We start from the raw sequence: 26,828 nt of genomic DNA, 5'->3' as shown, positions 1-26,828 counted from the left end.
TTCATATGAAGGTCTAGAACAGGAAACTCTCCTGGGAAAGCAGTGGTCAATTAGGCTAGAGGTAGAGTTGGGAAAAGGGACGGGGGGTAGTCAGCATGTACAGGGAGTCTCCTTGTAATGATATGAAAATGACCACACTCTCTAGCTGCAGAGCCCTCAACCTGTCAAAAGCCATGGCATACTCTAATGGGGCGAATTTGAATTATGCCTCAATAAGGAGCTATTAAAAGGGATTATAAAGGGAAAATATCATAAGTTTTGTTTCTTTTTCTGTCCAATATCCTTTTGGTTATTTTTGGCCCAGATTATATTTTGACCCCAAACCTAGGTTTGGTAAAAATTTTGATCATCATTGGACTGAAAAACGAATCTCTTCCTGGCTCCTCATTTCTGCCCATAGGTTAGCTCACCATTCCTCTCTGCATCATGACCTTGGAATTGTCTCAGTTTTTCTTGTTCTCTGTGGACCATTTCTCCATTGTTTGTACATGTGTATATTCCTGTGTGTGTAGAGGCCAGAGGATGATGTTTAATGTCTTCTTCAGTCGTTATTTTTGCGACAGGATCTCTCACAGAACAAGGAACTAAGCAGGTAGGCTACTCTTGCTGACAGCAAGCTCTAGGCATTCTCCTGTCTCTGCCTCCCTGACACTGTGGTCATCAGTGCAGGCTTTCTGTGCCAAAAATTATTTGAGAGCTAGGGTTCGATCCTAGGTCCTCACTTTACATGGCAAGTACTTTATCAACCAAGCTATTTCCATAGCCCCGCCCCATTACTATTTTTATCTTAGCTGTTTAGTAATGACAAGATCACTTCTTTCTAGATTGCCAGTGAAATTCTTTAAAATAAAACCAGACTACTTTTGACCTAAGTAACAAAAGGATGAAAAATAACGGGAAGGAAAATTTACCTGTAATTGCCCAGAGACACACAGTCGAGTTTCTGCTGTATATTCTAGTCTTTTTTTATGCATACATGAGGTCACACTGTTTTTTATCTTTTCATTCTTTTAAGCTAAAAATATACTGAAGTTATTTTTCTCATAATCTTACCTATTCATCTGCATCATTATTTTTAAGGATGGTATTGTAATATGTTAGAGGCCCCACAATGCATTCGGTCCTGCTGCCCTTTCCAGTGTTGACTTTCCGAGCCCACCTTTCATCCCACAGGGCATCCTGGTATCCTAGCTAGAAGCACAGCATGTGGGGGTCAGGATGCCTGCAGGTGAATCACAGGTTTCTTACTTATTACACGCGTGACCTTCTGTTGCATGGCAGCTTCATCCAAATTGAAACATTCCCTTGAGGAGGGAGGGGTCCCATGAGACTCAGGAGATAAACAATGGAAGAACAGAAACTTGTAATGCTCTCCTACGCCCATCCCCTGCAGGAATAACTGTAGTGGAAAGAGACTGGCTATCTGAGCTGTAGAGTGAAGATTTAGCTGAGGAATTTCTCAGATTGTTGAACTGCCTGGAAGCTATGCAGAAAGCTCCAGGGTTGCAATTTTGTTGAGTATTTGCTAACCTGGGCTTTGTGGCGATGTAGTTGCTTTTGATTCATCCCTGCTTCTTATAAATAACCCTTCACCCATACTCCTGTTAGTGATCATGATAAAAACTACATGACTCACCAAGTTGACACAGGTGCAATCATTACTTTGGTCTGTCACGAGTGTGTGTGTGTGTGTGCTATGTGTGTGTGATACTACAACTTCCACAAATTATTTAATTACTTTACACTTGCTTTCTTTATTCATGCTATATAGGTAACAAAAACAATTCAAGGAATGGTACTTTGTACTTTGTGAATGCCTGTTTTCCTCTTCAAGACCTTTCAGGCTCCTTGTTTCTCCTTAAGGAACTTTCCATCTCATCATCACTGTGCCAATCAGGACCTTGTGAATCTCCAACTTAAATTTCTGGGCTTATTTTTTAGTCTCATCAACATGAAAGGGAAAGGAAGTTTAAGAGTGACTACCTGAGACTGGTGTGTGTTGGGGCCATATGTTCTTCCTTGCTAGAGATCTTTACTTTCCTTCTGATTTGAGTTACTGAAAGCTGTGTCAAAGTTGTTTACCAGCTCTGCTTCACGAGCACGTGTTGCCATGGCCTTGAGGATTAGAGGATAAGGTTTTCACCTGTTGGCCCACCTGACTGTTGGGTATATAAGCCTCCATGGTGCTACTGAATAAGGGGCTTCTTACCAGTGACTAGAGGTCTCTGTCTCTCTGTGTGTCTTTGTGTGTTTCAATCTCCAGCCCCTTGCCCAAAGCTCGCGTACTGTATGGTAGTGCATATTGCACAGACAGGCGTTTGTGTGCTGTAGGTGTGGGCACTTTCACATAAGGAAGCCAGTTTAGTCTCCCTAATAGATACCTTTGTGTGAGTATCTATCATAGTGCTCTAGAGGAAGAAACAGATTGGGAAGGAAGAACTGACTAGACAAAGTCATTGCGTCTGAGGGTCCTGATTGCAAACCTCATACTTCTGTTTTGACCTGTTCAATAACCCCTGGGTAGGCTTGGGATCTTTTTTTCATTCTTCTTGGTCTGCTTGGGAGGGCCTTTCCTCTTGGCTTAGATCTTCCCCGCTTCCCAAGCCTTGCTGGTGTGGTTGTTTTCAGCGGGAAGTAGAGTTTCCCACACTGAAATAGGATGGCACATGACTTCCATTACTCATAGGCTCTATGACTGCTGGCTTTATGTTACAGTCACTTGAACATGAGAGATACATTCTGATCAGTCAGAAAGTGCTTCAAAACTACAGTGGTGGACAATGAGGGCTGCTGAGAAGCCAAGGACAATGGCACTGGGTTTTGATCCTACTGCATGTACTGGATTTGTGGGAGCCTAGCCTGTTTGGATGCTCACCTTCCTAGACCTGGATGGAGGGGGGGAGGACCTTGGACTTCCCCCAGGGCAGGAAACCCTGACTGCTCTTTGGACTGGAAAGGGAGGGGGAGGGGAGGGGGATGGGGAGTGGGGGGAGGGGGAGGGAAAAGTGAGGTGGGGAGGAGGCGGAAATCTTTAATAAAAAAAAAAATACAAAAAACCCCAAAAAACAAAAAACAAAAGCCACAGTGATTGACTCCTGATTCCAATCCTGTTTCATTTTACCTGTCCTAAGGCCTTAGATATGACCAGTATTTAGAAACTACTTGTCAAAGGCTTAGAAACTACTTGTTGAAAGCTTTCCTCAGGGTTTGCTCACTGAGCTTGGCAACTAAACCCTGGGTTCTACTTCTATCTGTACGGATCTCAAGACATCTGCTGTCAAGTTTCCAGAGTAGGAACAGAGGAGGGAGTGTTTACCTAACTATGACAAAAACAGTTTTCCCCAACTAGAAACCATGTCCTGAACAACTCAGTCCCTTTAAACTCCCTTCAAATGAGCTGTAAATGCTCAATATTCGTGTATCTAACTTCTCTTTGCCCTTTTAGAAAGATGGACTAAGCTAGACACATAAACACACTTGCCTGAAGACCTGAGTTCTTTCCCTGGAATTCACTGTGCAAGGAGAGAATTGACTTCTAAAGAGTATCCTCTGATTTCCATACCAAGCCATGGCATATGTACACCAGTTCGTTCTCTCTCTCTCTCTCTCTCTCTCTCTCTCTCTCTCTCTCTCTCTCTCTCTGTCTATCTCTCTCTCCCTCTCTTCCCCTCCTTTTTTCTGTTCTTCCTTTCACGTACACACCAATACAATTACAAAAGAAAAACTAATTAATACAAAGTTTTTAAAAACATGGACTGAAATTCTGAGATGGAACTGATGAACTAATGTTCCTTTTGCCCACATTGTGTTCTTGGATTTGATCACTGTCTTAAGGGTTCTATTGCTGTGAAGAGACACCATGACTATAACAACTCTAATAAGGTCACACTTCCTAATAGTGTCACTCCCTATGACTAACCATTAAAACACATGAGCCTATGAGGGTCATTCCTATTCAAAACCACCACATTTCACTCCCTGGCTGCCATAGGCTTGTAGTCACAACATTATACAGAAATGCATTCAGTCCAACTGTCCCATACTCTATCTCCTATAGACCTCACTGTTTTCAGCAAGATGAAAAAAGCGTCTTCTCTGTGTTGTTCGTCTACAGAGTGCTTTCCATCCCCCCCCCCATGAGTCAGCGGTCCTGGCTAGGGCTGGGTATGAGTACAGAATAGAACATCATGGTGCTCTGAGGCCATCATTAATACAGTGACTCACCCAGGATTTCCACAAAGCTTCAACTTGAAATGTTGTTATTATCTTTTTGGATTTTGTTCAGCATGAGTCTAAAATAACTCTTGATCCTTACATAAGCTCGTGGATAAAAGCATCAGCTCTTTATTAATTCTTTCATTTGCTGATATGGTACATCATGACCTTTGTACCTGTACCATGTTCCTTGTAATGTCTTCTCAGGTTAATGGAAGTTGTAGAATGCCTCTCTCCCTCTATCATGTCTGAAATCCTCTTATATTAGTGTATCTATAGTATTTTGCCCGGACAAGAGTCATGTTATGCTTGATATTAACCAGAGAACTTGGAGTTTTTATCATGCTGAATTCATATTGGCCATATTTGTTAAAAATGTATAATGTCAAATTTAGTCCTAAGGCCATGCTTTTTCTGTGGGAATACAGGTTATAGCAATATGGGCCCAAAGCTCTTTCTTTCTTTCTTTTTTTTTTTTGAGACAGGGTTTCTCTGTAGTTTTTGGTGCCTGTCCTGGAACTAGCTCTTGTAGACCCGGCTGGCCTCGAACTCACAAAGATCCTCCTGCCTCTGCCTCCCGAGTGCTGGGTTTAAAGCCGTGCACCACCACCGCCCGGCCCAAAGCTCTTTCTGATAGAGCTGGTATCCTGCTCTTCTCTGCCACATCAGATAAGACCCGGTGAAGGGTAGATTCACCAGATAGAAGGAACTCAAATACGTCTTTGGAGAAGAGCTGTGTAGCTTATCCAAAATGCAATAAAAATATGCCATTATATAATATTACCAGGATAGGAGGTCATTATAGCTAATTTCCAGTTATTGACACTGACTGAAGAAAGAGGAAACAATATTGCTGTGAGGTTATGAAAGATGGAATTTTTGTTGGGGACCTTGTAAGTTGTCATAAAGGGGACACCTCTATGCAGTTAAAAGTGAATATGTATACAGTGATTTTTTTCTCATGGATAAGATGTCCAGAAAGGAAAAAATAAATACAAAAAAAAAGGTCTCTCTCTCTCTCTCTCTCTCTCTCTCTCTCTTTCTCTCTCTCTCTCTTTCTCTCTCTCTCTCTCTTTTGTGGAGTGAGGTGAGTGCCTTTTGCTGGTGAGTTTTACATGACCAGAGAGAAGGATCAAGTTAAAGAGAAGTTTCAGAGACTCTTAATTGTAAAATCCTGGGAGGCCCGGTTCACTGTCAGAAGTGGAGTGGTGATTGGTGCTGGGACAGGAAGGAGGAGGAGCCTCTGAGTATTTAGAATCTCACAGACATTCTACCAGGAAGAGACATACTATGTGCTTACAACAAAAAGAAACTTGTGGGAAAAGAATTTTTAGAGTTTGTGAGGGGGTTCCTGGTAGTTACTGGTATACACATATTAAAAAGAATGGCAAAACTACTTTGGTTTTAACTTCAAGAAAGTTGAGAAGTCTTACCCTCCGGATAATGTTGGGATCGTTGCACTTGGCTAGCTTTCCAGCAAAGAGCTGGACCCCAAAGCTTGCAAAAACAAGCATCAGCGTCAACAACAGAATTGAGACCTGAAAGAAATTGATGAAAAAGTAAATCTCTTTGTGAAAGTTAAGTATTAGGTTTCAACAGTGATTTTTTTAAAAAAGGATTTTATAGAGCATATTGTGTGAAATTCATATTTGTTGTCAACGATACCTTCTGACTTCACCACCATGGGTCATTCATTTACCTTCTTAAAATGAGAAAAAGAGAAACTAACAGTAGGTTTTAAATTTTTAAAATTAAATAATATGTCTCTCATGCAAGAGAATGAAACAAGGCATATTATATGATTTTTTTAAATGAATACTTTTTAATTTAAATGAACAAAAAGAAATGTTAAAAAAATTCTGTTGTTATTCATTTTCCCCAAATGGAGTCATTGTCTTACTAGTTGAGCATAGATTAAAGAGATAGTGGCTTTGCCTTCTTGAGAGCAAGGGCTCTTGTGCTGGGGAGCATTCTGTGCATCCTGACTCAATCTATTAGTTGTCTTGGGCTCCCTCTGCTGGCTGCTGCTTTTGTTTCAGCAGAAAAATAAATAGGTAAAAGGTGACTTCTGTGCCGACCACAGAACTGTAGTGGATGGAAAATCTAAACAGATGTCTAAAGTCATCCAAAGCCATACAAAGTGCTCCTCATGAGAAAGACATGGCGAGATTTCCTTTCAAACCTCATCAGTGGTTCAGAGACTCACATATGTGAACTGCTGGGTAGGGTGACAGTGTCTTTTCCTTCTCAAGAATCCATGTGAAAAGCCACAGTGTTACAGCCTTGTACAAAAAAACCCTGGGTCTTTTAAACAAACATACCTTTAAAAATATGAGCACCTATGCACTTCTTGTACCATCAGAGCATAGTTGTCAAATGCTTTCATACCAGCTAAAGCTGCAGCTGAGCTAACACTACTTTTTCTAGAAAACAAGAACATCTGTCCATCACTCCCTGTTTCTCATACACAAGCAGAACTCATCCATAATAAAAGAATTTTGTGATCATTCTTCTGGAAGATGGAAACAGACTGAGCAATAAACCTTTTATTTTATTTTATCTCTAGCCTTGTTCTCAGAAGACACTAATATAATGTTTACTCATCATATTCCCCCTCGGATCATATCTATAAGTGTTACATGCTATTTATTGAGGCTGCTCAAAGGAAGGTATGTCTATACGCTGTGTTTTTTAGATGTTGTTTTGTTAACAGTTCTAGGATGGAGGGGCACAGTCTGTTTTCCATGTTCAGTGGGACACACAGAAACCAAATGCACCGAGTCTCAATTGCATTCACGAAGTAGATGGGCTTGCATTTTGTTATCCTTAATAAAAAGAAATCCCAGAGTAGAAACTGAAGTCAAATGAAGAATGAAAGCGTGGATCCTAGCTGTGGTTTGCCATGCACTGTGCCTACAAGTGTTTCTTAGAATACAATAAGTCAGCTTCAGTGGGTGGAGTTTCTGAAAGAGTTTCCTTGTCTCCTTTCTAATCCTCTAACAGTGAACAAAACTATATGGACTTGCCCTAGCTATCCATGTCTCCCTTTATCCTTTAGTCAATGAAATTATAGGACAAGATTGTAGTGAACAAGAAGCAGAGAAGCAGACGGGAGTCTCACATACCAGAAAAATCTCCTTGAAGCCACTGAAAAGTTCTCGGACAACTTTTCTCATCTGGGGTACCAGTTTGAATATCCGCAGAGGTCTTAGGCACCGAAGGACCATGAGGAGTTGGGCTCCTGACTCAGCAGGCACATTTTGGGGCATCCAACAAAGAAATATCAGGCTCACCTAGAAGGAAACGTAATCTCTGGAATTTATACTGTCTCTTTGGCTGTGCACATTTCCTTCCATTCAGTGGGGATGCCATGAGTTTCATGGGGGACAGACACTCATAGATGTGCACACCATCTGCTCACAGTAAACAATGAGTTTATCCTATGCCTGCAGAGGGCTCCAAAGAAAGGCCTCTAGTGTATGGGGTCGTAGGGTACCCACTCTGAGTCTGTGTATTCCCCCTCCCCCATCCCACCTTGTGTTTTATCTTACTGCTCTCTTAACTTTGTCCCACTCAGGTAGCATTATGGGATTCTTTTCATCAAGGACATTGATTATTATCAACATGCAACCTCCACTCAAGGGAATTCTCCTTTTTCTTGCACTGAAAATAAGAAATTTCCAGGTCCATTCCTATAATTTCCCAATTTAATTTAACAGAACACTTGAATGGCTACCAGTGATAATTAGAATTGCAAAGGATTTGATAACAAGAGGTTCAATAATTACTAACATGATTTATTTGACAGAAATATTTTTGCATTAAAAGAGTCATAAGAATTATGGGATGTAAACTGGTTTGATGCTTTAGATTTTATTAATGCAGTCTAATCCACACATAAAACTTCAATTGCTATGTATATCTGTAGATACTGTGATACTTTTAATATAGATTATTTGTTTAGATTTCATGTTCATACCCTTTATTTACATACAATGGGTCATTATAACATATAATAGGTCACTATAATTTATTAAAGAATTTATGACAACTAGACCTCAGACATCCCACTCTTGTACTAAGGTATGCAGAAAACTATTACACTGTGATAGTTAGAAAAGAACAAAAACTTACAAGATAGATAAATATGTCCATGACACCACCAAAGTCCCTGATGACAGCGGTAGGAGTGAAAAACAAACCATCTGCCATAATCTTCAGATTAAGCTCAATGCTCATGAATATCACAAACACATACTCAGCAATCTGAAATGGGCAAACGGCACTTTGGTTGTAACAAAAACAGCAAAAACAGGGTAGTAATTTTCTACTGAGCTGGGAGCTAAAGGTTTCTGCATAGTACCTGTAAAGTGGGTGCATGCATGACTCTCCGGAAGGGGGATTCAAACATCATGGAAATGCAAGAGCAGATGGTCACGGTGATCATGACCCAGTCCAGGTAAGTGACCAGTCCCAGCAAATCACTGCCAAAGAACAAACATAACTGAGAAATGCAAATGCTATGCCTGTGTTTGCAGGGGCCAGGGACCAAGGCTTTGGTAACTCTATCATGACCGGTGTTTCTAAAAACAAGTCTTCCATGGAATATGCCGTCTATATATTGTTTGTGTCTGGTGTGTGTTTGTGCTACATGCTTATGTGTTCATTACATATGTGAAGGTCTGAGGTAGATGCTGGATTCTTTTCCATCTTATATTCTTGAACCTGGGTCTCTCACTGAACCTTTATCTGCCCTCCAATTCTAGGATTATATGCACAGGGGACCATATCTAGGTTTTTATAAGGGTGCTGGGGTTTAAACTCAGGCCTTCATGTTTGCATTACCCACTGAGCCAACTCCCCAACCTAAAATTTTGTATTTTTATGAAGCAGAAAATAGCACGTGTGAAGCTCAAATGCGCAGGGAAAAGAGAGCTTGTCATGCTTACTAAAGCTGGTGGTACTTTGTGTTTTTCACAGCTCCCGTGACAGGGTCTGTTTTCGATCTGTAAGAGACAACAGCATATAAAATTCTTTAACACAACAAGCATGTTAGTAATCACAAGCATCTCTCCATCTGAACTTCTTTTTATAATTTCTATAAAATGACTATTGTGAGCTATGTTAACTGCACACCACTGTGGAAGGCAGAGACCACTGGATAAAAGAAAAATCCAAAGAATTCTCAATATCTTGGTTTTGGATTTGAGACTCCATTCAAGGATTTCTGGCATGACTTATCACAAAGTTAAACTTCAGCATTTGTTTAGAAACACTAATTGAAGATGCATGTGTTGCTAGTTTGAGGATATTCTTCATAACCATTTAGATAGACACTCCATCGGTTAAAGAGAGTTCTTCACTCCACACTCCGCTGTGGTCCTGTGGAAGAATTAATATGGTATCTCACTGGAAGTGCATTCCTAAGGCTTAGTTTTGGGGACCCTGTGAGCAGTTGTCAGTGAGGCCCCGGTAGTCTTTTTATGTGCATTTCCAATTACCAGGTCTTCATCAGTCCACTCAACTGCCTTGCTGACAAAAGGAGAATTACACCCTACTAAATGAAGTGGAGACTTAGTAATTAGATGTTAACATGTAGGCAGCCAACAGGGTAATTTGAGATGAAAACCTCACTTAAGCACTGATCAACTTCCACTGTCTCTTTTCACTTGGCCAAATCTCAGGGGTCCTTTAAAATTATTATTCCATACTTTAAATAGTGAAGATTTTTCTAGAACAGAAGAGGGACAATTGAATAGTGATCAGGAGAGAGTCACAGACTAGCTGGCGTCCTTGAGTAAAACCGTCAACCTCCTCAGACCTAAATGTCTTCTTTGGTTGGTGGGGAAGTCTATTAGTTACTTCCTTATTCTGTAACAAAATGCCTGACCAAAGCAACTTAAGACATAAAGGGTTCATTCTGGTTCACAGCTCCAAAGTATAGTCCATCATGGGGGGACAGTCATGGTAGCAAGAGCTTGGGGGCAACTGGTCACATTGTACCTGCAAGAAGTAGAGAATGATAAAGCAAACACTCTGCTTCCTTCTCCCTTTTCATTCTGATTGAGACTTAAGCCCACAGAATGAGGCCAGCTCACAGTTAGACTGGATCTTCCTACTTTAATACACCAAAATAGAAACCCTCTTAGACATGCCCAAGGTTTGCACCCATGGTGACGCTGGATCCCAGCTGACCACCAATAATCAATCATTGCAGGAGTGCAAATACGGTGACACACAGCCTTCTGTGATACTGGACCAGTTTGTGTCAGTTTTACAGAGATGCTTTACTTATACAGAGAGGTGGTGTAAGCAAGGGGGATTGTTCTGTGGTGTGGTTATGAAGAACTGGAGGTTCAAGTTAGAGATGTCAGTAGTGTGTGTCCTGAGTCCTGTGGACTAAGGGTTCACTCCAGGTCTCTTTCCTACAGTGCAGAGACTATTTCGGGGTACATGTCTTCACATGGGCTTCCTCTTTGTGGGTTCATGTCTAAACTCCCTTTTCTTAGAATGAAGTGAGATACTGGATAGGTACCATCTTGAGGACTTCATTTTAATTTAGCTATGTCTTTAAAGTTCCCGTCCCCAAACATTGGCACATTATGAGATAATGGTGGTTAAAACATAGATTTTTTTTAAGAAACAGTTGAGCATTCACCAGGTAATGATATTATATGATATAAATTATTAACAAATAATATCTGAGTACTTTAATGAGGGCACAGGGAAAGACTAGAAAGTTCTCCACTTCCCTCCAGGTCTCTCATGTATGTAGGTATGTGTTATGGTGGTGGGGTGCATTTGTGTTTATGTGGTGAAAGCCAGAGTTCAACTGCCATTCTTTAGGCATATTCTACTTTGTAGTTGGATATAGAACCTTTCACTGGGGCCTGAGGCTCACCAGTTAAGACTTCTAGCCAGTAAGCCCCAGGGAGCTGCTTGTCTCCAACCCTAGTGCCATGCCATCATGCCTAGCTTCTTACATGATGCTGGGGATCAAATACAGGTTTTCAGGCTCACACTGTGAGGACTTTGTCCACTAAGCTATCTTCCCAGTTCCATGTCAGGACTCTTAATATCTGTGATATGTACTTAAAATAACACTAGACAAAAATTCCTTTTATCCATTGGTTGGCTATGATAGTTGGCTTAGGTCTCCCCTGAGTTGTAGAAACAGAGATGCTTACCCATTTCTTCCACACTGGTGGGGTTGAGACAGTGGCTAGTAGGTTTCTTCTCATAACAACTGGTAATGCAAACACTAGATAAAACTCTTTGTTCTACAACAAAGGTCTTCAACAGAAAGTACAAGTCTGACAGAAGCCTTAAACAATAAATATCCTTAATCATGTCACTGATTTTCCTTTTGTTTAATTTTTTCAAGGGAAAATTGAAACTGAACAACACTGACATACACAACTGTCAAAAATGTGCTAATGCACAGGGTTGTTAAATACTTTATCAATGGGAGTGTCCTACAAATGTTACCTGATTGAAATCTTTGTTTTCCACCTGTTCGGGAGCTCAGCAAAGAGGAGCAAGATGATTAATTAGCCCACAGTTTATTTTGTGATCCCATTAGGCCTACCCAGTCCTTTTTTGCTTCCTGTGACAAACTCCCTGCTGTTCACAGGACTCAGGTCAATACCTGGTCCACGAGCAGCGAGTGGCCCATACTTACGCATTGAAGCGTGCTCGGACCACCACGCGGCAGAAGTTTCTGAATCTGTGCTCCCGCCCCACGATGAAGAGCGGTTTGTCGAAGTACGGGTGGTTCTCTCGAAGCTCCTCTTCTTGCACTTTCCTTCAAGCGAACATTTGTGGGGTTAAAAGAAGGCTAAAGGAAAGAACCACTCCCAAATGAGAGCCTTGGGACACAGCCACATGGTACCTTTTCATCTCTGCTTGTTCCTTCTTCTCCTGAATCATCTTTATCTCGCTGTCTTCTCTTTGCGCATTTCTGTATCGCACTGTGTTTGAGTGCTAGAAGTAAAAGGTGTATGAGGTGTATGTACAGTGGAAGACTTTTAAAGGCTTAAAAGACCGTTTTTAAAATTAAGCCGGGCGGTGGTGGCACACGCCTTTAATCCCAGCACTTGGGAGGCAGAGGCAGGCGGATCTCTGTGAGTTCGAGACCAGCCTGGTCTACAAGAGCTAGTTCCAGGACAGGCTCCAAAACCACAGAGAAACCCTGTCTCGAAAAACCAAATAAATAAATAAATAAATAAATAAATAAATAAATAAATAAAATTAAAAGCAACATTTCTATTTCTAAGTGCATACTATATGGAGACTATAACATATATGATAGTTTATACTTCTCTCTATATACATATGTACAACACTATATGCATATTTTTAATGGCCATGAGCATCTTCACAACTAAATTTTCCCTTTAAAATACAAAATGCTTAGCATACACATATTGAAATTGTATGGTGTGCTAGGCTTTATCATACTGCTGAGGTTATAGCAAAGGATTAAAAAATTAAATCAGAATAAATAAGTCTGAGGATATATAGTGTTGTACTTAGAAAAAAAGCTGAGGTTGTAGCTCAGTTGTTGGAGCTTTCTCTTAGCATTCACAAAGCCCTGGGTTCCATCCCCAGAAGTGCATAATTTGGGCATAGTTGTAAAACTGTACTGAGAATCAGAAGTTCAAGGTAATCCTCGGCAGTGGGGTTTAGATCAACCTGGGCTACAAACACACATCTCAAAGCCGTGTTCTTACTGGACACTTAGGTAGACTGTCTATTTCTACTAGATCATTTCAACAAAAGAACCAGGAATCAATAAATATTGCTCATTATTAGCTCTTGGTATTAATGGTCTAAATCTACACAGCAGACATGGAATAACAGACTAGATTATATAAATACAACCCACAGGACCCAGTCAATGTTAAGTATATGCATATGCTTTTAGGGATGACCACTTAGCATTGGATAAGTAATTCAGGGGATCATCCCTGCAGAATACAGACTCCCCGTCTCTCAGGAGCCATTAATTGCATGTAGTTTCTTCATCTATGGGTAAGGCCTTGTGAGAGTTCCCCCATCCACACTGGCATGTCAGTTGGTATTGTGTTCAGCTCTTGTTTATGCCCGCTCATTGGTGAGATTCCATGGGTGCAGTTTCATATCCTGGTCCTCTGTCTCTTACAATCTTTCTGCTCTTCCTTCTGCACGTTAGCTGTAGGAGCTGTAGGTATCAGTTGGGGCCAGGACCTCAAGCCAGTTGTTCTTTGCATTTTGTGTTATTCTTTTTAACTGAGACATGTGTTCTGCATGGGATGTCTGTACTTTTTTCGGGTAATGATCTATTTTTGGTTCTTTGCCATGTAACTTGCTATCTGAATTTCCTGATTGCATCTGGTTAGAAAACATCTTAACACGATATAAAAACTTAGGGATGAGAAATGTCTAATCTATCATTTAAATAACATTAATAATCATGTTTCCAAAATCTAAAACATAGCTTAGAACTCACGTCTTGAGTTAAAGTTTCAAGAGATTTGCCCCTGCTGATCCTCTGGCTGTTGGATCCATGTCTTAGTGACCTAGAACAACCACAGTCATCTTGTCAAAACATCTCAAGACCAATTCTTAACTTGTAATCAATAATCATGAGTAAAGGATTAAGTTTCCTGATGTATCAGAAATGACTCATTTCTGTGTTAAACATAAGCTTGTGGTCTACCCACTGGTCTTTGATCCCATCTAACAAGTTTTCAGATTTCTGTTCTTTCTGATCTTGAAAGTGAGACTTTGGCTATCTCCAAGCAAAAAATCTTTGAAGTAAAGATTTTTAAATCTTTGAATCAGATAGGGAATTTCTTTATTGTTACCACCAGCAGCTAGAACCAGGTCCTCACCATGCCTGCCTGCCAACCAGGGTAGAGGCCTGAGCTTTGTATTGAGATACACTTGTAAAGTCTTTCCTGGATGTCTCTGGAGTTCATCTTCCTGGAGTATTTACCTGCGCTCCTGGCGGATGTGATGCTGCACACTAAGGATTGACCTCTCCTTTGCTGGCTGCCCCTCAAATGATCCGCTCAGCATGCGCTGTCGAGTGCAAGCTCTTGCAAAAAGAAAGAAACCCTAGATAAATGCATGGTTTGTACACTCAGGATGAATAATACATTACTGCTCCTGGCTCTTATTAATTTTAAGTAAACACCAATGATAAGGCAAAATACAGCCAATAACACATAGAGGAAAATGACCTTTAGACTTTGTGTCAGAAACACAAAGTAGAAGTTCCACAGACAAGAGAAGCTAAAAGATAAACAGAAAGCAGCCCTTCTTCCTTGTCTTCTTCTTTCAAATTACCAGCACAAAATGATGACAAGCTTTTCTATAGATATTATGTCAGTAGCAGGGTTAGTCATGATATTTATTTCAATCTTAAACATGGAGGTCTCTGTAAGCCCTCAGGGAAGGTTATTTTTTTCCATCTGGACTCCTGGAATTGTGTCATACATCTTCAAAAAAATGTTTGAATCCACTTAGTGCTGCCTATATGTGTAATGGGTATAGAATCATCTACTGGAGAAATGTATAATATTTTTGTTTTCATTTTGTTTTTTTGGTTCATATCTCTGAATTTACTTACTTCTTACTGCCCTTCTCCCAGGAGTCATCAATTGCCAATAGCATCTCAGGTAAGGGTAGGGCTTCATGAAGCCCTTCCCCATCTATGCTGGGATTATGGTCAGCTAGCTATTACGTAGGTCTTGTACATGTATTCCCCAGCTACTGCAAGTTTATATGTTTAATGGTCCTGTTATATTCTGAAATTAATTTTTTTCCTGAAGATGTCCACTATTTCTGGCTCTTACATTCTTCTATCTCCTCTTTTGTATCACATCCTGAACCTTTGGGGGAAATTGATAGGGCTGGTAAGATGGCTAAGAGATTAAAACAATTGCTATGTAAATTTGAGGATGGCAATTCAGACCGCTAGAACCCACATAAATGCCAGCTAAAGGGGTCTTAGAAGGTAGAGACATGGGATGTCCTACATGCATGCACACACATATGCACATACACCTGTACACACTTATTCATCCATAAACTCACAAATCTCACTGCAATATACACAACCACACACATATAACAAGAATGCTTTTGATAGAGAGGAAGATAATCATAGCATAAATCCAATGAATATAAATGTATTACCAGAGAAAAGACCCAAAGATTCCTGCTGTTGGTTTAGTAAGAAACAAGGACCACTCTGAGGAAACACCCAAAGCTGACAGTTTACCACACAAGAGCATCTGTAGAGTGGTAGACGGAAACTGTACTCATTTGTAGAGCTACAATGATACTGCATAAGAAGATCTGTTTCTAGGTTCAGCTCAGTTAACAAAAGTCAAGCAAAGTATCTTGGGTGGGTTTTTGGAAAATAGACTGAAAATCATAAAGTCATTTTGATAATGTCTGTTTGGAGAAAGTGCTACTCTCCTTTAGGTGTCTAGACCTCCAGCAATCTGTGCACATCTCCATGATTTAACTCTCAGGCACTGTCATGTAGCTTTTACTCTTTTATCACAGTACTCATCCCTTAAGCCATTGAGACCTAAGGGCCTTAAATACAAAACACATCCAACCTAATTGGAATGTGTCTGTTTGAATTTGAGGGATCTTCCTATAATGAAGACAGAAGAAAGCGATAGTCTCTCTCAGGCTTAGTATTGTAATCACTGTGGGGTTGCGTGTCCAACAACCCCAGCTGAAAATGGTTGACATTCCTGCTAGAAAGTGTGTTAACATACTTGCTGCTGTGCCTGTTGACTCCATGCCCAGGTAGCCTCTGTTAAGCACTCTGTGCCCTCCCTGACTGAGTAGAGCAGCTAAGCCTCCATGGGTTCATGGTGCCCCTTGACTATGATTCTCTTTTATCTCTTTCCCCAAGAATATGGCTGAAGGACTGAGGAAAAAGTTAGACCCCTACTTCTTTTTTGTCTTTTGACAAATTTCTTTCTCCTTAGGTCTAAAAAATTCAGAAAATTATAGTAGAGGAGACTGGAGTTTCATTTCACATGGGAATTATGGTCTCTGGATGATTCATGCACTGAACATGGGTGTTGGTTTTGAGTTCTATATTGAAATCAGAAAACCTTTGCTCAAATGGGTTAGAGTGGCCAAACATTTGCTTTCATTTCCTTTCCCAAATTTGGCCCTATGTTCACAGCAGTATTTATTAAGCAACAATTAAATGCCCAGTAACTATGAGTTTCTTATTAATAAGCAACTAACTTACAAGCAGGAAGTCAAGAGATCCTTTGGAGCCCAACACAGGCCCTGCTGGTTTCTGGTTCTTCATCTGAGTCTTCCTGCACCCTGAGCAGAACTTCCTGCTCACCTTCCTGACTTCAAGGCTCCCACATAATCTGAGAACAGTGAAACCAGGCTCATAGAACCCTCCCCTCCCCATGTTGAGAGGTCACCTTCAGCACTTCTTCACTTTTGTGTCTGCGTATTGTTGCTGCTAACTTTCTCTGTGGTTGGTTTCTCTGTGCCCCCTCCACACCTGTGCAAAATTAAAATTAATGCCTTCCCATCATCACTCTTTCCTGAGTCTATTGTTTGACGAAATTCTCTGACATCATTTTCCTTTTTCCTTTTATGGGGCATGCCTATAACAATTGAATTAAGAAACTAGGCAAAAGTCAGTCTTTCTAAGCTGAAAATCAAGAGCTAATATTCTTTTAGCAAACTGTAAAATATTTATTTGAGTAAAGTCACTGGTTGGGGCAGATTATGGAAAGTATGTTTGAAAGATTCTTAAGGAATATCCTTCCACCCAAGTATAATGCAGGATTCTATTAAAACTAAAAAGTGAAACTCTATTCAAGGCATCTTCAAGGCATGTTCTTTGTGGCTTATAAAATCTATCTTTCAGCATTGTCTCTTAGGAAACAGGTAAGGATATAGATGAAACAATTTTTTTTGTAGATACGTTCGTTCTTCTAAATGCATGTGGAAACCCTTACTTCTGCTGTACAATTAGAACAGAAACCAAACTAATGAATGGAGGAAGACCCTCAGATAGGAGGCAAGATTCTGGAACAAGAGGGAGAATAGGAACACAGGGGTGGAAAGAAAACCTGAAGAACAGTACTTTGTTTTCGAGACCACTTGAATAAAGAAACAGGCTGAAAACATGTCATGTTAGCATGTTCCTTTATACATTAAACAGATTCAAGCTTAAGCTGTGCCATGTTTGTTGGTCATGTAAAATGTCTTGCTATTTTGGAAAGTAGTAATAATGGGGCAAAGGTGTTTCTATCAATTGGATGTGGATATTGGTCTACTATCCTTCCATCTTTTTATTTAGTCTAAGTCCCTGGCTCATGGTGAGTATCACCCCCATTCAGGATTGATCTTCCCAACTTTGTGAATGCTCTCTAAAATTCTAAACATGCCCTTAAAGATAGAAACAAAAGTTTGTTTTTTAGGTGATTCTAAGTGCCATCAAGTTGACAATCAATCAATATAAACTATCACCCAATGGCTCTGGAAGAATCTCAATTTATCCCACATCTTGTGAGGCTCTGACTCCAATTGGTAATCATGCAAAATATGGAGGAAGAGAATGTTTCATCAATCCAAGGACATTCAGGGTTGTCAGAGGTCCAAGGCTAGGGAATCAACTATGTGCTATGCTCAGATTTTTCACCAAAAATATAAGACTTAGAATATAGTGTTCAAATTTTCAAGTTTGGAATCATTTGTTATTAGTAAACTGGTACCTAACACAGTTATTTCCATTGCCTTAAACCCTTTAACTTCCTATTATTCATCACAAAAAGATTAATGCAGAACCTCAGGGTGACTTCTAAAGTCTGTTGACTTCCTCCTAATCTTATTCTTTCTGATCTCTTCTTTCACCAGAAGGGATTCTATTCTCTCATGACATTCTCTTTGGTCACTCAGCTCTACATGTAGAGCAGACTCTCAAAGTTCCAAGAGAGCAAGCAAGGTTGTATTTAAGGTTGGGTATTATTTTTCAGCCCATGAACAAAGAAAGCGCTCTACCAGTACTTGATTAATGAACCTTGAATTGCTGCAAAATCAAATATTTTAATTTGTCTGACCCATTTATACTTTAAAAGAATGAAAGCAACAAGTAAAATAGAATGCCTTGGTTGGCACTTTTTGATGGAGTTATAATCTTAACTTTATTTCAAGGTGGAATACTGCATCACCCAAGATGAATAGGCTACATACCCAGAGTAGATAAGACGTGGAGACAGTAATAAGAAAAAGGATACCTCAGACGTTTCTTCTCATAAGTAGAAAAATTGTTTTTATCAGTGTTGTCTATGCACACTCGTAGAGGAGCATAAAAGCAGATAAGGAGTTGACACTAAGAACTGAACTCATTTCAATCTCTCAACCTAAGAGCAGGCCCATCACTGGGGACTGGATATCCATGTATCTCATCTTACCAGAATCTGTTGGCAAACAAAGGACTCAGGAATGCAGGACATTTATACCCCAACCTGACAAATAATGTGCACATATTTCTAGGTGAGGGATGAATGTCCTTAAATGGCAAGCTATAATTTGCCAGTATAAATCTTCACTAATGTTTGTGTGTGTGTTGGCCTCATTGAAGGATACAAGAATAGTCTTGGGAAGAAAATATCAATTTACTTGCTGCGCAGAGAAAAAACAGAGCTGATCATATCAGGAAAGCACTTTAGTCTTCAGACACTTTGAGGAAACACTAGACAGAGTAGAGATGGCAAAGTCTCTATCTTCTCTGCATCTTTTCCTAATGAAAAGTCTGAGAAGGCTGTGCAAGTTTCTGTGTAAACTGGTGAAAAACTGTGTAAACAAGGGCTCTTTTAGGAAGTCTATCTAGTGGCTTAATATTAAAAACAACAAGAAAAAGCCTAAGTCTGCCTGCCTGGTTTCTGGAAGTGAGAGGCACAAGGGTCTGTCTAGTGAAAAATAATGAAGTCTTTTGTCTTGTGTGAGCGAGGAGACCCTCCATTATGCAGGCATATGTAATCTCTTTATTCCTGTTCCCTGGAGGAGAATTACAGAGAGGCATTTTCCTTTTCCCAGTTGGGGTTAATGTTATGCCCTCTCTACCTTTGAAAGTAAAACAAGATGAGGACCCCTGATGATGACTCAAATGTGGGAATATTCCTCAGCAAACACACATTCCCAGTTGCAAAAATATTACCCCTGGTTTCTTGCCAAGCCTTTGAAAAAAACATATGAAAGATTGATTCTTTTCCCCCCACCTCCCTGCATTGCCTTTGTGGTGTGGAATTTCAATTGCCCCTTATATGACAGCCACATATATAATCTTTTTTTTTTAGGAGCTGGGAGCAGAGAATTGTGTCTTAAGAAATTGTCTCTATTTTTCTTGACATTCCTCCATCAAAAATATTTTTAAATTGGCCCAAAGATGATGGGTATAAGAGCGATCTTTGGAGTTTTATTAGCCTTTAAACACCACTACTTGTTTATAGACACAGTAGCAGGGGGTCCTCTGTTCTTTTCTTTGTTTTCATGTCTTCTTTCTTAATGTTCCAGAACAAGGGTGTGGGAAAATCCCGCACATTCTGTAATGAAAGAGAGGCCTAGGACTCTTCAAATTATTTTTACTCATTAAAGAAGAGTTAGATTACATGAGACCATCTGTAGTAAATGTAATTACCACCCAAAGGAATCTCAATGTGACTTTGCAGAGCATTGAAGTTGAGGGTTTTTACTAAGATTCTGAGCTCCACAAGGTAACATGCTTTAAAGTATTATCAGATGTTGGTTAATGTGATGTAACCACATCATAGACAATGGGTAAGCAGTTCTCTAGTGGCAATTATGTAAAATCACGAGTTGGTAGGAGTCAAGAGAAGATAGAATGGGTATTTCCTGGGACTGGCTCCTACCTGACAACATTGGGGTGACAGTGTGATCATCCAAGGTGGAGGCAACAGCAGATGGTAATGGGTGAGCCCCTGGTGATGGCTCTTGCTGAGATGAGGTAAAGTTGCCTTTTTAATGGGGTGAGTACCCCACTCTTTAATTCAGCCCCATCCTGAGTGGAAGGATATAATTTTTAAACAGAGCTGCAGGTTAGGTCTTCCCATTTCTGCACTATTCATAGAAATGTATTTGCACATAGATAAAAAAATGTATGGACAACTAATATCTCATTGCAGATTGAAAAGAAACCTGCAATGTCTTTATCCTACAAATGTGCCATAAATAAAAAGGAAAATCAATTAATGGGAAATCCATGTGTTTGAAGTGGACCTATTGAAGCACAACAAATAACATATATAAATCCCAAACTATTCACTAGGGTACAAATTTTGAACCCCAGCTACTATCTCAAAAGCATATATATTATAATGTAATGATGTAACTGTGTGTGTGTGTGTGTGTATGTGTGCTACTTGCATGTAAGTGTGTGACTTCCTTTATCACTATTACTTTACTTCTTTGAGAAAAGCTCTTTCATTAAATCAGTAGATGCTCATTTGGGCTAAACTATTTGGCCAGTGAGTTCTTGGGATATATCTTTCTCTACCCCTTCAATACTTGGGTATAAGCATGTACAATCATGCCTGGATAGCTATATAGGTGTTGAGGATTTGAACTTTTGTCTTTAGGCTATCAAGCAAGCACTCTTACTCACTGAGCCAACACCCTGAACTTTTTATAATTTATTGCAAATAAAAATTTGAAAATGTTATATAATCTGTACAGTCCAACTTTCCCATAGACATGAATTTTAATTTTCCATATTATTACTTCGTACTCCACAGGCAAAATAATTAGAGCAAGATCATATTAGAATAACTCTCATATCCAAACTCTACCTTTCTCAGGATGTTGTGTGACTGGAATCATCCAGTGTGAATCATTTAGTCTTTCAGACTAACTACTTATGAGTAGTATGCAATTAAATTTCCTCCAGGTCTTGATAAGGTCTTTTCTTATTTTAGTAGTGAATAATATTCCAGTTGCTGGGATATGCCACAGTTTGTTTTATCTAAAAAATTCTTTTCCTTTATTTATTGTTATTATCACGTGTGTGTATACACAGTGTTTATGTTTGTTTACCAGCACCATAGTGCATGTGTGCAGGTCAGAGGCCAGGCTTCAGGAGCTGGGACTCACAACTCATGCAGGTTTGCACAGGCAGGATTTTTCCTACTGAGCCAAGTTTGAGAATTATCAATGAAGCTACCCTAAATGTCTGTGTTTACTACAGATATGTACATCAGTATGTGTCCCTGTGGGTCTATAAGGAAAGTAAAACTACCAGTAGCAAGATCTAATCACCATGACCTTAACCCACAGCGCCCTGATTGGGTTTAGCATTGTTACAGACATATTTGGACTTTTCCCCCAAATAGTTACACATCAGACACTAACTCAAAAGAAAAATACAGTATTTTGGTTGCCGCAGGTAAGATAACACCCAATAAAGTATCTCTACAATACATTCTTTTAATCCAACTTGTGGTAACCTCCCTTTCCATGAGGAGGTTATGTTCCTGGAGGCCTAGGAGATCTGTTTTACATGCTCAGCGGTCATGTTAGCACAGTCCCATATTTAACTGCTTTCATGCCTTATGCCTCTGTGCCTCCTTTGTATCGTGCATGACCTTTATGGTTTGGGGCTAAGAATAAATAGGATAAGCACAGTGATGCTGAGATCACCAGTCTGATAGCCAGCTGAGATGTCATTGAAGTGACTGACTAGCAGGTGGCATTTACAGCATGGAGACACCAGCAAAAGAAACAGTCATGCTCCAGGCTGGATGGAACAGGACAGCAACAACAACAGGTGGTTAAAAATTTAAAAATTTGAAAGTTGCTTATTTCTGGAGTTTTCTACTTTATTTTTGACTGTAGTGACTGATATTTCAAATGAAGATTATGTGACTATGGAAGGGAAAAACTGTATTTATATTTTATCACTTTGAAATCTTTGCTATTTTTGTTTTACACAAATATACATAGATACTTCACATTTTATCCTTTTATTTTATAGTTTCTGAATAAACTTAATTTGCATCTATGTCTTCAGTTTCTTTATCTATAAGAAATATCTTGTAATTAGTTTTCAAGACTAGGGTCAAGAAATGCTAAGGCAAAATCAGAAGTAAGCAGTCTTAATAGGACCATGGAGATAAGTATTTATGTCATTAATTTCCAATACTCTTTTCTTAAAACTTTGGCTTATTCTCGCTGAATGCTGGTTATAAAATGATTATTGTTGTCTCAGGAGACAGAACCAAACTGAGTGCCTCAAGGATTTCTGTCACTTTCCTCTCATTTCCAGGGTCATTTGAGGTTTCTGTCTCCTTCAGCTGGAGCTCGCTGACGAGGAGATTGAAGCCACAGAGGGTAGGGTTGGGTGGATGGGATAGTTGGGATGAAGCCACGCACTTGGTTCCTCTCTGTAGTGCTATGTACACTGCCTTGCTAGACAAGCTCGGAGCTGCAGAGAGAAAAGCATGACCTCATCCAAGTTTGCTGAATAGGAGGGCTAAGCAACAAGATGGTGCTTTGAAAAGCAGAAGTTGCTGAGTGGAGAAAAGTAAAAAGACTACAATGCCTGACATGTAGGAGATGCCATAGAAATCCTCAATGGATGGGTAACTAAAGGGCACTCTCAGGAATTTAGAATGAGCAGCGGGCTGCGTTCCTGGTGCCTGGCCACCCGGCTAGTTTATGCCCCGAAATAACAACACACAAATTGTATTCTTTTAAACACTGCTTGGCCCATTAGCTCTAGCCCCATATCAGCTAATTCTCACATCTTGATTAACCCATTTTTATTAATGAGTGTAGCACCACGAGGTGGTAGCTTACCGGGAAGGATCTTAACTTGAGTCCATCTTGGAGAGGAGAGCTATATCGTCTGCCTCACTTCCCTTCTTCCCAGCATTCTGTTCTGTCTACTCCGCCTATCTAAGCTGCTGTCCTATCAAAGGCCAAGCAGTTTCTTTATTAATTAACCAATGAATGCAACAGATAGACAGATGACCCACCTACACAGGAAAAATAATCTATCTCTGTCATAGGGGGCTGAAAACTAGGATCAATAACCAGCATCCACATGGTGGTTTACAACATATTTCAGGGGATCCTAAACCCTCTTCTGGCCTCCATAGGCACCACACACACACAAACACACATACACACATACATGATACACAAACTTACATGCAGAAAAAACTGCCCATACACATAAAATAAAAAACTTAAAAATGTAAATAATTCCCTTAAATCCAGGAAAAAAGGCACTGCTACCTATTATTTTCTGCACCCTTCATCTTAGCTCTAATTAAAGAGACTAGAGTATTCTTTAGACTTTCAATATTAATTATAAGTGCATAGTGCCATTAATCAAATATCAGGATACAAATATTAAAGCTGATCATTTGCCAAGGCTGTAAAGATACTATTTGGCTAATGAGGCACTCATGGGAAAATCACAAAAGGACAGACCTTTTTGGAATAGCATACAAAATTTAATTACTTTTTGTGTGCGCTATTTCTTTATTTGTCGGTGCTTGTGAGAATGGGAGTGCAATTTTGCTTGATTTGGTAGCTTTGAATTAGAGCAAGCCTCTGCAAAGGTAGCAGTGCTTTAAAAAACATGTGTTCATTTTTTTCCTCTGATGCTGAGAAAAGGTCACCAGAAGGAAGTGATCTTCAGTGGAACTGAATGGTGGCATCCAAGTCAGAGCAACTGAGGAGTCAAGTGTGAGCAGCAACCTTGATTGATTTGGAGGGTTGCTCCTTCCCTCTCCCAACCCTCTCTAGGTACATCTTGAGGGAACAGTGTGGGTGCTATTTGGCTTCCTGACTTGGAGCCATGCAGATGTGATACACCTTCTTTTCATCAAAATGGTCAATTAAATTTATAAAAATATTCAGCAAAGTGACATGTGTTAAAGATGAATTTGGGTAAAAATAGGTGACTTCAGTGAAGAGTGGTGTCCTTGGCTTCTAGGGCTCTTAGATGTTTTCTCTAGTGGATGGAATTTTCTCTTAGTAGCAGTGGATATGGCACACTGGTGTGCTGTTTGGTAAAAGATGGCTATGTTGAAATGTCGGTCTAATGGGAACTGTGGCCACAGTAGCCCTTTGATTTCCAGGGCTACAAATCCAGACCCTCCACCAAGAAGACTTAACATGTCTACAAAGGGGAGGCTGCTGTACTGAGTCAAAATCCTCTTTCTTTGCTCTAGGTTCTTTTCTTCAACTCATTTATATGCACTATAGTCTGCAAGTTCAGACTCTGTGGTCATGAAAACACAACACAACATAGCCTCAGGGACACATTAAAAGCAGTCCTATAAGGGAGATTTACAGTTCTAAGTGCCTACATTAAACATTTAGAAAGAGACAAATAAATGACTTAATGATGCCACTCAAAAATTTCAAAAAATAAGAGCAAGCCAAATCCAAATCCCATAGATGGCAATAAATAGTAAAAATTGGAGAAAAAACTAAGAAATAGAAACAAAGAAAATGATACAAAGAATCAGGAGTCTAAATGCTGGTTCTTTCAGAGGATAAACAAGATTGATAGACCCTTCCCAATGAACCAAGAGAAAGAGAGAGGACACCAATTAATAAAGTCAGAAATAAACAGGAAAACATCACAACAGACAGCCAAGAAATTCAGAATATTGTAAGGGAGTAATTTAAAAACCTGTTCTCCATTAAGGTAGAAAAGCTAAAAGAAATGGGCACGTTTCATCCAAACAACCCACGTCAAACCAACAACCTAAATGGATATAATTAAGGAAGAGTTTGAAACAGTAATAAAAAGTCTTCCAACTAAAAGAGGATCAGCTCAGATAGATTCATAGCAAAATTCTACCATCATTTTAAAGACTATCTACAGTCAATCTCTCTCAAATTATTAAAAGAAAAGGAACACAATGGCACTCCCAAACTCCTTTTAGGAAGCTACTATGACTTTAATACCCAAGTTAGGTAAAAGTACTACAAAAATGAATTACTGGATAATATCCCTAGCGAACATAGATTCAAAAATTCTCAACAAAATACTTTCAAACTGAGTAAAGACATACATCGAAAAGATTATCTACCATGACCAAGTTGGATTTATCACAAGGGGGCAGGATTGATTCTACATACACAAGTCAATAGATGTTGTAAATCACAAAAGTGGACTTTAAGATAAAAGTCACATGATCATCTCAATAGATAAACAAAAAGCTTTTGAGAAAAATTTACTGGTCTGTGATCAGAATACTTCAAGACACTAGCTAAGCTCCTGATCACTATGTATATAGCCATCCCAACACCCCTCCTTTCTTTCTTGGTTTGCATGAGTGTGTGCATGTGTAGAGTGGTGTATGTGCATGAATACACTTACACATATAGGTTTATGTGCATGTGGAGGACAGAGATTGATGTCTGGTATCTTCCAGTCATTCTCCACTATACTTTTTGAGACATGGTCTCTGTTTGAACCTGAAGTTTCCTGACTGGGCTTGGCAGGCTAGCCAGCAAGTTCCAGGGATCAGCCTGTTTACGTAGTACTTGGATTACAGACACATTCTGCCAAGGCTGCTTCTTATAAGGGATCTGATTTTAAGAGCCAGAGAATGGCCAAGACTGGAGCCAAACAGTGTCTTCTGGGCATGATGGGACCTAGGCTGTCATGTACTCAGAGAAGCAAAGACGTTTTATCAAAAAAGATAAATGCTTTTTATAAAGATAAAATTTAAAATATTAAATCCTATTTCCAAACTGTAGCCATTTATTTCCTGTAATTCACAAGGTAACATATAGCCAAGATCCTTTAATTCTGTGCTTTTCTGGAATGTTGTTAAATTCCCAAATTATGCAACAGCTGGGTAAGTTTGGGGATAGTCCAAATTTCCTGACAGTTTAAAGATTTTTTTTTCATATCATGTATCTTTTCAAATAAAAGCCCCAAGCTTCTACATATTTTTTCAAAAAAAGATGTTAATTTCCCCCTTGCAGCATTGTCTGGATATGTGAATTTTATGAAAACATAGTCTATTTCATCCATCTAATTCATTCAATTTTGTGACAGTGTGTTCCCTTTAAGTCACTTTTCATTGTTAAACTGATCAGCTCTCAGAAAGAGTGTGACTTTTTTTTTCAACTAAATGACATGTTCACATAGATCTTATGACATGATGTTCTGAAAAGCCTAACTTGCAGATGATTCCTGGGAGGCCTTGAAAATTTTGTCACCTAGATAAATATTAGAGTACTGGCCCACAGGACTCTCTGGGAAAAGTCATTGTTCCTTTGTTTGGCTGCCTCAAGACTCACTACCAGATCAATGTACACCACGATTCCCAGATGGGTGTGTTCTTCCCAGCCTCATGAAGTGGGAGAGGAAAAGAAAATGGATGAAAGAGGAAGGCAGTGGATCTGTGAGTACACACTTGTTACTTTTCTCATTGCTGTGACACAGCTTTTGAGGATGAGAGGGTGTGTTTTGGCTCACATTTAGAGGTCGTAGTCCATCATTACAGATAAGTCATGGTAGCCAAACCTTGATGCACCTGGTCATAGTGCATGTGCAGCCAGTAAGCAGAGAGAGCTAA

At 39.7% G+C, this 26,828-nt stretch overlaps 1 protein-coding gene across 9 annotated transcripts in view; it reads right to left on the bottom strand.

The window, feature by feature from the left end:
* LOC130884855 (fibroblast growth factor 14) overlaps nt 1-26,828 on the bottom strand; it is a 989,760-nt gene that overhangs the window by 32,529 nt on the left and 930,403 nt on the right. For all 9 annotated transcript variants that reach the window (XM_057786110.1, XM_057786112.1, XM_057786113.1 and 6 more), the window contains 9 exons: nt 14,195-14,296; nt 13,706-13,775; nt 12,107-12,198; nt 11,897-12,019; nt 9,165-9,221; nt 8,579-8,699; nt 8,350-8,481; nt 7,341-7,508; nt 5,649-5,753 (listed from right to left, as the gene is read on the bottom strand). In XM_057786110.1, the coding sequence (XP_057642093.1) occupies nt 5,649-5,753; nt 7,341-7,508; nt 8,350-8,481; nt 8,579-8,699; nt 9,165-9,221; nt 11,897-12,019; nt 12,107-12,198; nt 13,706-13,775; nt 14,195-14,296 (970 nt within the window). The remainder of the gene's footprint in view (nt 1-5,648; nt 5,754-7,340; nt 7,509-8,349; nt 8,482-8,578; nt 8,700-9,164; nt 9,222-11,896; nt 12,020-12,106; nt 12,199-13,705; nt 13,776-14,194; nt 14,297-26,828) is intronic.

This window comes from Chionomys nivalis, chromosome 12, assembly GCF_950005125.1.
Source record: "Chionomys nivalis chromosome 12, mChiNiv1.1, whole genome shotgun sequence".
Lineage (NCBI taxonomy): Eukaryota > Metazoa > Chordata > Mammalia > Rodentia > Cricetidae > Chionomys > Chionomys nivalis.
Note: the sequence above shows the minus strand (reverse complement) of the source record. Positions and strands in the feature narration are given on the sequence as shown.